Source organism: Pseudopodoces humilis, chromosome 3, assembly GCF_049639895.1.
Source record: "Pseudopodoces humilis isolate 2021_Gansu_Grassland_sample_001 chromosome 3, ASM4963989v1, whole genome shotgun sequence".
Taxonomy (NCBI): Eukaryota; Metazoa; Chordata; class Aves; order Passeriformes; family Paridae; genus Pseudopodoces; species Pseudopodoces humilis.
In genome coordinates this window covers 48,592,045-48,609,190 of record NC_142202.1, presented here as the reverse complement: position 1 = coordinate 48,609,190, position 17,146 = coordinate 48,592,045, and the positions used below count along the sequence as shown (strand labels likewise).

The window sequence follows — 17,146 nt, the reverse complement described above, 5'->3', positions numbered from 1 at the left end:
ACAGAAAGCAATGTAGACAACAGAGTTTAATGTAGTTGGTTACATTATAATTGTAAAATGTCTGCTTTATAGTATACATGAAAATGGAAAAAGAGAGATGGAGGAATTTACAGTTCTACAAACACTGACTGGATGGATACCAGAAGTTATTCCTCTCCAGTAAGTTCTTTTATTAAGCAATTTATGTGTTAGTTGTTTAATATTTAATTCTATAAGGCATTTCGAAAAATAAAGCTGAGCCCTGAAAGTCCTTCACCATCAGTTTTGGAAAGTGAATGGTTTATAATTCAGGCACTTGAGAAATGTACCTTTGAGAAATGCAATTCTATTGTGTTTTTCTTTGTAAGTCATACGGTTTCTTGTAAAGCTATTTATCATGCTGATGCCTATTCTTCATAAAATTAATTTAACTGATACTAAACAGTGTGACGATAACAAGGTTAGAGAAACCTATGTTTAATTTAGTATGCAGTTGCAAAATGTCTGCTGATAATAATAATTTTATATATGTATATACCATAGAAAATGTATGTCATGAATTTGGAAGTAATCAATGTCAACTAGTATGGTTTCTGTGTCACACTATATTAGGAACAATGAGAAGTACGACACAGACTCTTTTGTGGGTTGTACAAGACAGCAAAGTTTATTATCTCTGATCTTCATTTATAGACAGGTCCAAGAAGGTCTGAGAGATAAAACTCTCATTGGTCATTAAACCAAGACATCACTATCATTGGTCAAGTGGAACACCACTCCTTGACTGTTTCTTGCAAGTAAACAACAAGTATCTAAACAACACCTGCAAAAGGTTGTTGTCCTTCTCCAAGGACTGTTTAGATTCCTCCTTATGCTTTCTCAGGCCAGAATGAGAACCTTGTGTGACTTAGTTCCACACAGACACTGCGCTCCCTGCCTGCTTTTTTGCATTTAGCATCCACATTCCCTCCCTTTAAATTATAACAGTTGGCAGACTTCTAGTTTCAAAAACAGTGTTTCCTTCCTATAATAACATTTTTCTTGTTTCCTGTGTGTTTTATGTTCATTTTGTATTTTTAAAGAAAAACATTCTGACTTTTCAGCTTGGCATTCTTTTTACTAAATGAATCACCCCAATACCAACACTAAATATTTAGACTTTTTCCTTTGAGTTACACCTTTTTGCCTTTCGATATCTACATTCGAATGAATATATAGATAACAAATACTTATGGTTTATATATAATTTATTTAGATATAATTGTTTATTTATAACCATATTGCACTATTAAATAATTTAAGTCAAAGAATTTTTTTTTCTATTTTCAGTAATTTTTATGTCTCAAGCTATACTTGTAGTTTAGGTCTTAGATATATTTGTGTCCTACAGTATTAGTTCATAGACTTAAAAATCTAAGTAGCCTAAATTGTATTTCTTTCTATAGTTAATTTTACAACTTCAACAACAAAACTAGTATTCACTTACTACAAAGATAATATATCATGGAATATGAAAAAGTGGATACTACACAGTCTTTGGGATAGATAGTGTAAGATGACTTTAGCTGATTTTACAATCACTTATTTTATCTAAAAAAAAGTTGAATGCATTTAGCTTGCATGAAACTCATTCATGACCCTGTTTGAGATTATTTCTGGAATCGCTGAGTTTCTGTGGGAAAAACCGTGACTACAACTGTTATGTCATGTCAAAAACTTTCCAGTTTGGAAGTCCCTTTGAGAAACTTTTTAATATATAGAACTAGAATCACAGTATTATACAGTGTAGTTGTAAAGTGGTCTGCAAGTTCCTCTGCCACAACTTGTATCTGCTAAAAATCTTGAGAAAGGATGCTTGATTTGCATGCATCTCTAATCACCGTCTCATTTTTTTATGGGTCTTTCCATAAGCTGTCTCAACAAATATTTCTGATACAGAGTGTGTTCTATCTACTAAAACAACCCAGTAGCATTTTTTGGAGTTGGACTGTCAGTTGTGGTATAGTGCTGTCTAAATGAAAATCACACTTTCTTCTCTTATTGGAAATGTCCCTACCATTGACATATACGTTTGTATTTTCTCTTAAAGGCCTGAATACTTGGACAAAGTTTGGGACTTTTTGAAAGAGGTTGTGCCAGAATTCAAGTTGCCAGAGAAGGCTCCAGAACTTGGCATTATTCAGGATGACACAAAAACAGAAGAGACCAGAGATTCAGAGTTAAAAAGTGAAGTTTCATCTAGGAATAAGCTGACAGATACAACTGAGAAAACAGAGACAACCAATAACATTACCAAAGGTCTGTAATTTTACATAGTCTAATCTCTGTAGGGCAAGCATAAATAAGGTTAACATCATGTCTGTTTCAAATAAGTGTGTTTTGCATATATTGCCACATACAACTCTGTGGGTTTGTTGTTTCACTGAACATGTTGCAATGATATAAATTCAAAATACTTTTTGTTTAGCTATAGGTCTTATTAAAAGCAATACTTGTCTTTTGTTTTGTAAAAATAGCTTCACTTTCTGGTGGAGATTCTTTCAGCTCCATGTCACAGACATTTCTCTAAAGTCTGGATCCTTGCAGAAAGATATCAATCAGAGAGATCAGAGTTTCTCCGAAGGCAACACTTCTCTAGCCATCAATTAATTACACATTTCATAATGGCTGTTGTAAAGTGTGATTACCTACAGAGTTATGACAAATATATTCTAATGTCTACCTGCATTTTTATTTATTGCAACTTTTCTTTTATGCTACTAGGTATAGGCAATCGTTTCCTTCAAGAGCTGCTAATCTATTTACATTTAAATGAAAAAAACACAGATTTAGAAACTTGTTTGTTCCAGTACATTATTCTTCATTGTTTTTATTTGAGACAGGATTTTCTTAGTTGTTGTTTTTAACTTGAAGGCATGGGTACAATTTCACAACACTTCTCATGCCTTTGGAGAGTACAAATCATATGCTAAAATTTCTATTTCTTCCTAGATTTTTGGAAAAATCTCTGACTTCCTCGCTTTGAAACCCCAATAATATGTCCCAATGTCAAAAATGTTATAAAAGTCTTAGAAGATACCTGGCTGAGATAGTATTCTCTCTTCTTAGGAAATCCTGCTATAATTTTGCCCCAGTCATCAGTGTGATTGATATTTCAGAGTTTGAAATAGACATGCCACTGGGAACAGCTCTGTCATTCATCCAACAGGGTGTTGTTATTTTTTCCCAGAAAACTAAGTAAATTTAATCTTGCCTAAGACTTAAAAATTCTATTAGTAACAGAAATAGTTAAGAATCAGGGAACCATTGCGTCACAATACAGCTCTGTAAACTCCGAGGCTGAAAGCTTCGTTCAGCCAAAAGCTTTGTTGACATTTGGGATTAATGTTTGGATGATAAAAAGCCATCCCCATGTCTCCATGAGAGATAAGGACCTAGGGGTCCTGGTGGACAACAAGCTGTCCCTGAGTCAACAGAGTGCGCTGGGGGTCCAAGGATGTCCTGGGTACATTAGGATATGCATTGCTATCGGGTCGAGGGAGCTGTTCCTGTCCCTTTATTCAGTCTGCATTTGGAATGCTGTGTCCAGTCCTGGGCTCTTCAGCATATTAGAGACGTGGAGCTCCTGAAGGAGTCCAGCAGAGAGGGCAGTGAAGATGTTTGGGAGACTGGAGCATCTCTTATGAGAAAAGGCGGAGGAAGCTGAGTCTGTTCAGCTTCGAGAACAGACAGCTGAGAGGGGGCCTCATCAATGTGTTTAAGTGTCTAAAAGGTGGGTTCCAAGAAGATGAAGCCTGGCTCTGCTCCATGGTGCTGAACAATAGGAAAAGAGGCAATGGGCAGAAACTGGTACACAGTAAGCTCCAGCTGAACATGAGGAAGAACTTCTTTACTGTGTGAGTGACCAAGCAGTGGAACATGTTACTCAAAGAGGTTGCAGATTCTCCCTCACTGGGAATGGCTTTAAACTGGAGATATTCAAGAACTGTCTGGATACAATCCTGTGCTCTAGTATGGCCCTGGTAAAGCAGGGATGTTGGACCAGATGACTCACTGTGGCCCCTTTCAACTTCAACCATTCTGTGATTCTGTGAGGCTGTGAAGCTGTGTTGTGCAGTTGACCAAAAGGAGCAAAAGAATGCCATCCAAAAAGACTTGGACAAACTTGAGAATTGGACCCATGAGAATCTAATGAGGTTCAGAAAGTCCAAGTGCAAGGTGCTGCATCTGGATTGAGACAATCTGAGGCATGAGTACCAACTGGAAGAAGAACTGAGAGCAGACCTGTAGAGAAGGACACGGGGGATCTGATGGATGAGAGCCAGTACATGAGCCAACAGTGTGTGCTTACAGCCCAGAAAGGCAATTGTATCCTAGGCTCCATCTAAAGCAGTGTGGCCAGCAGCATGAGGAAGGTGAGTCTCCCTCTCTACTCTGCTCTCGTGAGACCCCAACCAGGAGTGCAGCATCCAGCTCTGGGGTCCCAGGACAAGAAAGACATGGACCTGTTGGAAGGAGTCCAGAGGAGGGCCACTAAGATGATCAGAGGGCTGGAGAACATTTTCTGTGAAGGCAGTCAGAGAGCTGGGATTGTTTGGTTCAGTCTGGAGAACAGAAGGCTTCGGGGAGTCCTTAGAGCACCTTCCAGTGCCTAAAGGGGGCCTACCAGAGAGCTGGAGAGGCACTTTTTACAAGGGTATGTAGCGATAGATCAAGAGTGAATGGCTTTAAACTCACAGAGGACAGGTTTAGATTGAATACTATGAGGTGCTCCCACCCAGGGAGGCAAAGATTTAGTTTCAGATAAGCATTGTTAAAGTGAGAGGCGTGGCTTTAAGCCCGGGAAATGTAAATTCTAAACCTCTGTCTCAGGGGCTGGTCCCTGTGAGCCCTGGAAGAGTTTCCCCACCCCAGACCCTGGTGGGGTGCCAGCCCCAAAGTTCTGATTGGGGTTGAGCCCCTGGGGTTTCTCCCTTGTTGTGTTCCTAGTGGTCCCTGACCCTGAACTCCACCCTGGTTCTGTCCCTCAAAACCCCTCACCCTGCCTCTGTTTGGGGCTCTCTGTCTCTGGATCTGAGTTTGTTCCTGTGCTGAATAAATGGTTTCATGAGCAGAAGCCCATCTTGTTGGTGTCTTGTGCCTGTCACTGGTAACTGTAGCTTCTCTGGACATGATCCTGCAGCTGCTGAATGCAACAGAATACTAGAAGGAAATTCTTTCTGAGGATAGTGAGCTCCTGACACAGGTTCCCCAAAGAAAGTCTGGTTGTTCAAACCCTGGAAGTGGTCAAGGCCAGGATGGGATTTTGAGCAACCTGCTCTAATGGAAGGTGTCCCTACCCAGAGCAGGGCGGGGTGGAACCAGATGATCTTTAAGGTCTTTTCCAACCCAAGCCGTTCCATGATTCTATTATTTTTTTATTTCTTTTTTTTTGCATTTAAGTAGTCTTTTCCTGTAGTCTAAGTCTTCAAAGAATGTTTAGACTGTGGGAGACTTTCTCCTTCCATGTCCATTAGGGATCTATGCATTGTCTATGCAAATTTTTTTTTTGTAATTACTGATGCATGAGAGCAAGGACATGATGAACATATTTGGCACAGTGCCAGAAGCACAATGATTTCTTACATTGTAATAAAGACATAAAAGTTGTGCAATAACTAAAAGGTGGGACCGCAGCCTTCCTGGCTCCTTCTCAGTAAATCTTCATTTACATCCTAAGGACTACTTTTTATTTTTATTTATTTTAATTAAATTACATTAGCTTCTTATTGTATCTCATCTCTTGACTTCAAAGAGTTTATGGTTGATTGTTTTTAAAATTTATCTAAAATCTTATTAGAGCATTTACACTGACATGATATTTGATGACCGCAAGTTTTTATCTGAGAAAGAAAAATATTTAATCTTTATTTTGCTTAATAGAAAAAGCAGAGCAGAAAAAAGTAGGAAAGAAAAAAAAAGGAGGAGAGAAAGAAACAAGCAAGGTAGCGCCTCAGTCTTCAGAAAAAGTCCAAGGCCTTCAGGACTTAACTGAAAGTAAGTCCTATTATTTTGAAGCTAAAAATACAGACAGGAGTTACATGTAAAGCAAAAGGCTTTGCTTTAATTTGGTTTTGAACTTAACTGGGCAGAGGTTATATTTACTTTTTTTATTTTGTTTAAATTGTAGTTATTTATACCTAACATTACATACTGAAGTCATTCTAACCTAATCTGCAACATAGATTAAGAACAGTATATTGCAGTACTTTGTTTTAATGGCAAACTGTCTTACAGTTGTTCTGTGTTTAAAAAACAATTATTCCTCTTTCATCATTTATTTGTTCAACATCCACTTTATACACAAAATTGCAACTTGAAAAAGCAGGCATGCTTCTTTGTCAAAGGGCAAGGGAGCTGGAGGTGGGGCGGAAATACTTGTTAGAACTTTCTTCATCATATAAATCTTAATTTTTTTAAAATCTTCATCCAGGAAATACATAGTGATGAATTTAATTCCTATATAGATATATTAATAAGAATATAAAAATTAAGCAAATTCTTGTTTGTGCATTTATATTAAATGTTGAAAAAAAAAACCCAAGAAAATGCATTTTAAACCACAGTTAAATACTAATCAGCTAAACAATCAACTAAGATATTTCAAATTTACAAGCATAAACTATAGAAGATCTTCACAAATGTATAATAAGATCATATGCTCTTGGCATTGCTTATGTTTGGATACAAGTGGCATTTCCATGTGACTAGCAGCAAAAACCAGTTATTAACTGGAATAATTTGCTGTTGCAAATCAGTAGGTGGGAATAGGTAGAACATCATCCTAAGGGAAATAACTTCAAAGTAAAAATGAAATTTACTACATAAATGGTATTAGTGCTTGATTTGAATCCTGATTAAAATTAGTGGTTTCAATAATTTTAAACTACAGCAAGCTAAGATTGTGGTTTTTCATCAGCAAATATATTTATTGAAATTCCTACCTTACATACCACTAAATGAGTTAAACAGCAGTAAATTTTAAAATATATTGCAGGAATGTAGTTTGGTTTACTGTAGGTGTGGAACAGGAAATGAGATGTTTCATGTGATTAACTAGTACTCAAGCACGTGATGGAGAAAAAGAAAGCAAAAGGGAAGCAAAAGGATCCAAGATATGTATTCTAGAAATTGTGCAAAATGAGTGAAAGAGCATTAAAAAAGAGGCAGTGCTTCCATGTAAAAAAATGACATGATATTTAGATCTTTATTCTGCCACTTAAAGTACAGTTTATGTTTTTTTTCTGAAAGACAATTAGTATGCTGTGAAGAGGTTATTTAGAAAGATTATTAATTCAGGGCTCAAGTACATTAATCAGAGAACTCTTTTATCTTAAGTTTGAACCAGAAAAGACTTTAGGAGAAGATTAAGAGGTAGGTATCTCTATAGTGAGAAAATTTAACATTATTAGACTGCAAGGAAAAAAAAGGAATTGCAGTTTGAAATAATACTGAATTACGATGCATTGTTGTTGTGAGACTGTAAACGAAAAAGGGAAATCTTGCAGGCTTCATGAGACACGTGGTCTGCACAGTGGCCCAGGACAGTAGAATCATTGTTGTGGATAAAGTAACATCTGAAACTAGGTCTTGATTCAAAGTTAGACTTAGTTGCAAAAAGTTCCTGAATTGTTCTGGTGGAATTTTGTAACAATGACTTTATTTAATGCAGCAACTTATTTTTTCATGGGCTTTTTTGGGGTGTTTTTTGTTTGTTTGTTTGTTTTGTTTTTTGGTTGGTTTTTTTTTGCTTGTTTTTTATTTTATTTTCTTTTAAATTATTTGAAAAGTGTTTCGTTCCCAGCATGATAAAAGTGCTTATTTCCCTCCTGCAAGCTTTCAGTCTACCTGTTAACTGTTGACTTCAAGAAAATTTTTCTTCTTGTGATAAATATGGACTGTTTCTAAAGAGATATTTAACTACTCCAGATACTATTTATATTTGACTTTTAAAATGGCAAAACCTTCTGTATTCATTGCATTGTATATCCATGACCTTGTTATTCATGACACATTGAAGTACCAGTTACTTCTAAATGCTTGGAGACTTCTTTTACAGGCTTTTGATTTTGTGTGGGCTATAATGTTGTGATGAGTTGGTGCTGTCTGGCAGCTAAGCCACCACCCATCCACCTGCTCACTCCTCATAGTGGGATGGGGCAGAGAATGAGGAATGAACCCTTTTCCCACCCCCAGTGTTCTTGGTGGGATAGTGGAGTGAGCAACAGAAGATTTATTGGTGTGTGAGCTTGGCTCAGCAGGCACTGATGTACTGGTCTGTTACCCATGGTGTTTTGGTCATGTATCTAAAACAGAACCACAAGAGCTGCCCTGATGAAAGTTGAATCCTAGACAGATCCAATACCAACATATACAGTTCTGAACCACTTGCACAGTCCAACCAATGCCTGCTGCACTCCACAAATGCAGTATGAGTTGCAGGATCATTGAAGCACTGAACCTGTTTCTCTATTCATCCAGTTGTGTGGATCCAGCTGAATAACAAGCCCTGGTGTAGTCAGTCTGAACTCTTCCTGAGAGCAACCAACTCTTTGGTCCTTCGGCTTATCAGTCAGCCAGTCTTTGGGAAATTTTCATATTGGGAAAATTTCATATTCGTATGTTCCTACTGACCCATTTTAGCATACAAATCTGTACATTTCCACTCAGCAGCTTTATCTTCTGGTAAATTCTTTTCATACTTCGGGTATTCCCTTGTTTTATGAGCAGTTTTTACAAAGAAATTATATGATATGAGATGAGGTACTGTGAGGTGAAGGTCCAGACTGTTGCAGGGTCCCCAGAGAGGTGCAAAGGAGAGCTGCTTTATTGTAAAAAACAGGCCTTTTTAAGCAGTTAGCCCATTATCAGTTCCATTCTTTTAAATCATAACAAACATAATTCAACCAACACTATATACCTCAATGTGAACACACAGTGGTTACATCACTTGTTTTTCTGCCTCTAATTCAGCTGAGTCACTTTCCCATAGTCCTTTTCTGCTTAGCTGAAGTAGCAGGCCTGAGCAATGGTTTTACAAGGCCTTCCCTTTGTAAGGTTTCACCTATATGAAACAAGGTGCTCAGTTGCCTTGTTCCTATAAAGAATCACCACTTCGCTTTTATTTAGTTTCCAAACTACTGAGTTTCATAATAATTTCTGAGCTGCTGGAAAGGGAATGCTATTCCATTTGAAAGGGTACTAGCTAGGAATTTGGGAGTTTGTGCTACAAATCAGCCATGTGTTTTGCTAATCTCATTGTGCCTTGATACAAATTCTGTAATTAAAGATAATATTTTCTATGTCACAGAAGTGTGGAGATAATTATTATTATACTTAAAAGTTTTTGAAATCAAACAAGTAGATCTGTAATCATCAGAGTCAATGAGATAAACATCACATAACTATAACATACTTGTAATTTTTCTTTTACCTACTGAGGAGTTTTCATTTACAAGATGGATTGAAGCCTAATGTTTTGGTTTTTCAAGTGCATATCATCATTCTGAGATATTTTTGTCAATTCTGAAGAGCACAGTTTATTTTTCTGAAAACTAAAAAATACCTTCCAATACGCAAAGCTAATGCATACCTATCAGAACAGCAGAAATTAACATCTGAGCTGCACATCTGATGATCAAGATATTGAAATCCAACCGATGTGTTTTCATAGAATGGTTTGGGTTGGAAGTTCATTTACTTCCAAACATCTGCCATGGGCAGGGACATCTTCCGCTAGGCCAGATTTCTCACAGACCCATCCTGTGCAACCTGGCCTGGAACACATCCAGGGATGGGGCATCCAAAGCTTCTCTAAACACCCTATTCTGATGCTTCAACATCCTCATAGTAAAGAATTTTCTTTTACATCTAAGCCAGCCCTCTTTCAGAGGGGTCAGTTAAAACAATTGCCCCTTGTTCTATCACTCCATGCCCTGAAGAATCTCTTCAGCTTTCTTGTAAGGCTACTCTAAGATCTCCCTGGAACCTTCTCTAATCCAGGCTGAACAACACAAACTTTTTCAGCTCTTATTTATAGGAGAGGTTCTCTAGCCCTTAGAGCACTTTTGTGGTCCTCATCTGGCATCATTAGTCCTTGGAAAGTTAAGCTACGTCATTAGCTCTTGTTTGATAGATAAATATTTAAAAGAAGCATTGAGTGAGAAAATTCTTTTCAAGTTGTATGCAAACCATATAATAAACAAATAAAAATGCTTAAGATCTATTAAAATCAACAATTTTTAATTCCTGGCATTTCTTTATAAGTGGTTAAACATGTATTTTACATGGATCAATTCAAGTCTTACTTTTCCTTCTCAAAGAGACTGAAGCATTTGTTCGGGTTGTTTAGTACTCATTATCTGTAAGTGAATTTGTAAAGCTGCAAGTGTGAAACATAAGTACCTACATAGATACAGAATTTTTTAACAAAACACTGCAGAATTCTTGTATATACACTGATAGATAAAGATAATAAGCTTTGTTGAATCTACTTTGTTCTACTTTATATACTTTATATAGCTTTATTCTACTGTATATTATAACATTTTTTCATTTAGTAATGCAATTTTATCAAGGCTGTCAGTTTTAACCAGTTTCCCCAAATGCTGAATCCACACTAATCATCATTACACTTGGTGCTAAATAATTTGCATACATCAACCTAATTTTTTGCACAGTGAAAAAAGATCAAATAATATGTAATTTTTAAAGCTACTGGCGTAATGTGCTAGTATTGTATGTATATTTTTAAAGTGGATATGATGTTCCTGGTTAATCATTTGCATGCTCTAATAATTTGTTCATTGCTGTTTATTGTCTGCCCTGCAGACATTTTATTTCACAACCCATCTGGACTGAGTAGGACAGCTTTACTTTCCACCTGGTATTTGATTAAATACTTTTATTTGAGAAATACTACTCACATGCAATGAAATTGGTATGCCTTGTGGCACATACTGTTCTGTAATGTTCAGGACATTGTAGCTAATATTGCCATGTTTGTAATAGATAAGATATGTTGGTAAGGACTGAAATTAAAGTTAATTATAGCTTTGATTTTGAATACATTGAAACCCACAACTAACACAAGAGCTGTGGTTAACACAGGAATCACAAACATGCAGTGAGAAAAATTAAGAATCCATTGGAAAGTAACTCTTACCTGCTTATAGCTTATATTTAATTGGGTAACTGAATTCCTGGAAGAATATTTAAGATGCAAACATATTGTACTTAGAGAATAAAAGGTTGTATACCATATGAATAAATAGATTTTAGGTATGATAAGTCATATTTTCCAGACACCTGCCTGCTTATGTGCAGATAGCTTTGTTTTATTTCATTTCACAGAAAATACCTATTCTTAGTGCAACTTCCAGTTGAATATTTACTAAACATAGGAAGCAATTATCCTATATTTGAGGTGAAGCTGAAGGGAACAATGACGGACACAGATAATTTTACTGGAGTGTTAGATAGGATAGAATCATAGAATCTTTTAGGTTCAAAAAGACCTCTAAGTTCATTGAATCCAGCTGTTAACCTGTACTGCCAAGCCCACCACTAAATCATGTTCCTAAGTGCCACATCTACACATCTTTTAAATACCTCCTGGAATGATGGCTCAACCACTTCCTTGGGAAGCCTGTTCCAATGACACAACTCTTCCTGTGAAGAAATTTTTCCTAAAAAAAACTTTCTGATGAAAAACAGGTGTCACAACCTGTGTACTGAAATCTTGTCTCCAAGTTTTCTGAGATGACTAAGGAAAAGTAGAGATATATATATATATATTTTTTTTTTTTTTTGAGATGTCTTTTTGGTAAAACCAGAGACGTATGTTTCAAGTATGATGTTTTAGACTTTTAATTTCCCTTCAGCATGAATGAACTGACTGTCAGATATTTTTGGCTTCTCTTCATCATTCAAGGATTAGCAACGGCTTCTTTCACAGATAGGAGTAAGAGATGATTGTATGGAACAGATTTCTGGAGTTAACAAAGTGAATGTGCCCCTATTTCTATCCCTTGCCTATAGCAGAATTAGAGGCAAACAAGATTCTATAAGGTATGTGGGATAAGAGCTTCATACTTTCTGAATCAGCCATCATTACCTCCATTGTTTCATCTGCTTGACAGGAGAGCAGTAACCCTGGCTTACAGGCACTATGTTTCTCAAATTACTTCCCTCAATCTCCATATCCCTTGGCAGCAGTGGCCTGAGCCCTGGCTTTGGATCCTTTTGTTGGCAAGATCAAATTTTGCCTTCACTGATGAGAAGCATTTAACTAGCAGTTACCAATCAGGATGTTTTTACTTCATCTACACAGATTATGCATATTGTTTTATTTATGATAGTATCTATTGTTTTTAAAATTTGAAGTAAAACAGAAAAACAATGTTGAAAGTTCCATCTGACCTGTCATATTTTTAAATTGTATTTTCTGTTACTAATTTATGCAAAATAAGTAAAATATGCAAATGCTGTTGATGATTTAAATGAGGTGTTTTTTTCCATCCATGGATTCTTTTCATTGTACACTACAGTGATCTCTTCTTTCAAATGAAATAACAGTCAGACAAAGAAAACAGTAACAAAAATAAGGAAGAGAAAGCACAATAATTTGGTGTGAGGCACAGCAACAGTTTTTTGCTGTTTACCTTGTTCTAAAGCATTTTGATGTTTTCTGTGTAGAATCACCCGTACCAAGCCAGCCAGAGATGGTCGTGTGTGCTGGCTGTATACCGCTGCATTTGTTTGAAGAGGATATTTTTTTATTAACACGAATGGTAAGATTCTGCGCTCTCAGGACAGGAAAGCATTACTTATTTTGTTATCAGAGTGCTTCATTTTGTTGCAACAATATTGTAACAAAAAGAATACAATTAGCACAGTGAAACAGTTACTAGATGATGGCTATCAGTTAAATTTATATTTTGGTACTTCTGTATTCTGAACATGCATTTTCCTGCCAAAGCCTACTGATTTTACTCAGTTTTCCTCCACTTTCTTCGGGATCCCAGAGGCTGAAGTCTCCTGAGAGAGACTAAATGTGGACTAGAAAATGTATCTTGATGAGATACTTCTGAATGGAAAGTCTAATTATTTTTAAGGGCTACTTGAAAAAAAATTAATTTTAATTTTTTGAAGACTACAGTTAAGACTCCCTGATATACATTTTCCAGTATGTTGTTTGTTGTTATATAAGGAATATAATGTTTATATCAATTTCTATCATTAGTGTTGTAGCTGGTGAAAGCAGCTGGAAAAGTGTAGCACTTAATGCAGCTGGGGTAACGACAACACTTAAATTTCCACTTAGTCACTTACACTCCTCAGAAAGCTTTTTATAGTGCCAAAGCAGGCTTTCTTGAGTTGATTATTAATTAGGTTTCCCTTTTTTGTTGTTCATTTAAATCATATCTATCATCATTAGATCATTACATTTTAAGCTGCCTTTTCAGGAAACTGGTAAGCTTCATAAAGAAATTTCCAGAAATGGTTTGCAGGTGTTATGCTTTAGTGCACTTAATTCTTGCACTTAATTCTTTTTAAAAATTATGTTGTGTATTTTATGCAGTTTTGAAGATTAACTTGTTTTCTATGCTATTATTTTAATTTATTTTAATTTAAGGTCTCAGTCTATTATTGTCAATAATAAGCACTGCTAGTCATCAAAAGGCAAAGTGGAAGAGGGGACATGGGCTTATATCTCTCCTGCCACCTAACACTCTGAGTCTCAAACTTGACTATAGTCTGTTGGGATATAGAGATTACTGAAAAAGAGGTATGGCCGACCAAATAGGATGAGACAGATGAATCTATATGTCTAAAATAGTATTTTAGTAAAGACTTGATAGAAAGATGGAAGTTGACAGAAGTTAAATATAGAAGTATAGAGAATTTCTTATGGATAAAACCCCCACCATTTTCAAGCTATATTCAAGGACTAATTACACTAATTGAAGTAAAGTTTAGAAAATGGATTCACTAGGATAAGATTTGCTCCCTAAACTTGGAGAAAATTTTGTCATTGGCTGCAGTTGTGCCAGAATTTCCCTCCCAGACTTTTTCAGTATCCCTCTTAGCTTTGCTTTCTAGTATGGATTTCCTTGGATGGTTGTGGCTTGAATTTGTCTTAGTTTGCTCAAATAAGATGAAAAAAAAAATCAGTAATTGAGTCATACAAGTGTGTAGTGTACTCAACAGCTAAATTCTCCTTTATAACACCTAACTGGTTATCTTCAAAATCCTTTCTAATCTTGGATGTATAAATTGGTATTTTAAATTTAATTCATTGCCCATTCTTCAAATAACTGACATTCTTCTCTACAGAGTTCATAAATACAGAACCTAAGGAATATTTTAAAATTAGTAGAAGCAATCAGACGCTACTTGCTGATGAGTATATTAAAGAAATAAGTTATTGGTGATTTATTTAGCATGTAAAAGAAAGTGTGGATTTAAAATTAAAAGTATGTACAAATCTTGTAACAACTTTCAGTTGTGATGTTAAGTATTGGGCCATTATTATTTTAGTGGGAAGAGCACCACTCAATGTCCACATCTAAAATTGTTCTTAAGTCTGCTTCTAAGGGCTTTGGTATACAGATCAACTGAAGTGTCTTTAATGTGTTTTATAAATAAGCCGTCAAATAAAAAGCTTAGCTTTAATGATGCATTGGTTCAAAGCAATACACTACTACATTTTTACAAGTTATCTAAAAGACCAATTGATTTTAGAATTCTGTCACTTTGTAAGTTCAGCATGAAGTAAGGACTTTTTCCCTCAGCAAGTACTTTTAAGTATGTTTATTTAAAAGAAAATGTTGTGCCTATTGCTTTCTCTACATATTCATTCTTTTTACTAGTATGTTATGGTCATATAAATAAGTTAAAAGAAGTGATGAATCTATTATGAAAAGTAAAATACATATAAACACTTCTAAGTATACTTTTTGTGTTGAATATCAAATTCAGCATGTTTTTGTATAGTCTTGTCAGGTGGACTACATTAATTTAATTTATTGTACAAGCTGTTAGATTCCTTTCTGTGTATACTGTTCTTGTTTGTTAGACAGGTGTAAGGAGAAGGAAGATCTGTCCAGTCAGGTTTTCCTTTCATGTTCCATAGGCTGACTCTTCAGAGAAGATGAGGCAATATGGGCTTTCCCATATACACAGCCATCCTGTCCTGATCACTAGAACTAGGTCCTGTCCTCTGGTAGCACTGCCAGAACCACCACCACTTCCTTCTTGGAAGCTTTTCCGTCAGAAAAAGCAAGTTGTTGTGACATCTGAACCCCAAGGTTTGTCTATTAAAAGCTCAAAAATAAATTTGTAATCACATTTTAATTATTACAGGACCGTATGTTATCTTAATTTCAATTAAACTCCATTTTGTATTACTTCCTCTTAGCCATATTTCCTGCATACTTTGAGAAGTGTCTTAATTTATACTGAAAAAAAGCAGTCTAGTGGAGCAAATGAAGAGAGCTCAGAAGCTCTCTGATGCAGAACCATGAAAGCTTCTGAGCACCTTTTAAAAATTTAAAATATGTGACTAGTCCTGCTGCATCAACTCATGGTTTCAGAGTAATTTTTTTTCATAAGGTTTGTATTATTATTTGTATTATGTACTGCATAATGGAGTTAGGTGCATGATATGAGACAGCTTGAGCATGAATGTGCTACAGGCAGGCTAGCAAAGTATACTGGGATAAGAAATGGATGAAATTGGCATAGGTAAAATGTGTTGCCATAGTTGCTTTGAGCTACCCTGGACAATGTTTCATATAAGCTAGGCACAATTTAATACTTCTCAGGCTGAAGATCAGAGTGTAAAGCATTTATTTTTTCATGATACGTCACCTAGATCCACCCCTGTTTTTTCTGTTCAATTCAAATGCATGGGATGATACTTGGAAAATTATTTAGGGGTGACAAATCCCAATTGGAAACTATTTCTCAACATTAATAGTATTAAATACTTTTATGAATGCATGTATTTAACAAGTTTCTTTTTTTCCCCAGAGCCTGTGGTAGAGAAACCTGAAAAACACATTGAGATCGCTAGCCTATTTTTTAAATACAAATTCAATATTATCACAATACCAACAGACACGTAAGTATATAATGTAGTTTCAGTATTAGCATTGTGAAAGTGCACTGTGAAAAGTGCCATGGCTTATCTTTACTTGTGTCACAGGGAAAGACTGCTCAGATCATGTCTGAAGCATATCTGGACAAAGCGCTCTGTTGATGTATTAGTGTCACGTAATTAAGCAGCTATCAGTGAACTGTACATTTAGGATGCATATTGGCAATACAACATCTAAATCTGTATACTAGACACAAAATATTGATAAACACCTAAAAACTTCTGAACACCTTCCTGTAGCTAATCCCAAGATCTAATCAGGCACACAGATGCATACATATGTAATTATGCTGACCCTCCTGTCTTTGAGGCTTTCAAACACCTCCTGTTTGGGAGTGCAGCACACACTTCCTGTTGGAGATGAGAGTCTCTGGGCTTAGCTGTTTCTCCCTACAATCTGCTCATGTCTGCACTGCTGAGAATGTTTCCCAGGGGGTCCCCCTGAGTCCCCACTTGTCACACCCAGTACAGACAGTCCCCTAGGCAGATGCACACTTCTTAGGGCTTCTGACATTGGAGGATAGGGAGTGCCATCAGGCAAAGACACATTGGGATTCTCTTCCCAGTGGGCCCAAAGATGTAGAATTTTTGATAGATGACTTCTGCCAGAAACACAAATATTCTTTGATGTATTTCAAATTTTTCCTCAAACTATTGATCTTTTTTAATTCTAACACATAACAAGGAAATAATTGACTGGCCAGTCAGTATTTTCATGGGCATCACTAATTTCATAAGGAGCACTTACTGTTTATTAATAAAAGAGGCTGTTCTCTGTTCATGATAGTTGTTGCAACAAGCCTGAATGTGCAGGTGAAGAAGCTCATGGTCAAAACACAGCTTTGTATAAATGCCTTGTGTTAAAGACTGTTTGGAAGTCCTATAAACCCTTGAAAACCAAAGTCTTAATATAGGGTGTCTTAGAGAAGCTTCAGAAATTGTTGTATTCATGATTTCTAGTCAATA

General features: G+C 36.1%; 1 protein-coding gene across 1 annotated transcript in view; it reads left to right on the top strand.

Moving 5' to 3' along the window:
• ADGB (androglobin) overlaps positions 1–17,146 on the top strand; it is a 108,834-nt gene that overhangs the window by 34,246 nt on the left and 57,442 nt on the right. The window contains exons 8-12 of the mRNA XM_088052616.1: positions 73–159; positions 2,069–2,281; positions 12,731–12,809; positions 15,155–15,329; positions 16,054–16,144. Coding sequence (XP_087908742.1) covers positions 73–159; positions 2,069–2,281; positions 12,731–12,809; positions 15,155–15,329; positions 16,054–16,144 — 645 coding nt within the window. The remainder of the gene's footprint in view (positions 1–72; positions 160–2,068; positions 2,282–12,730; positions 12,810–15,154; positions 15,330–16,053; positions 16,145–17,146) is intronic.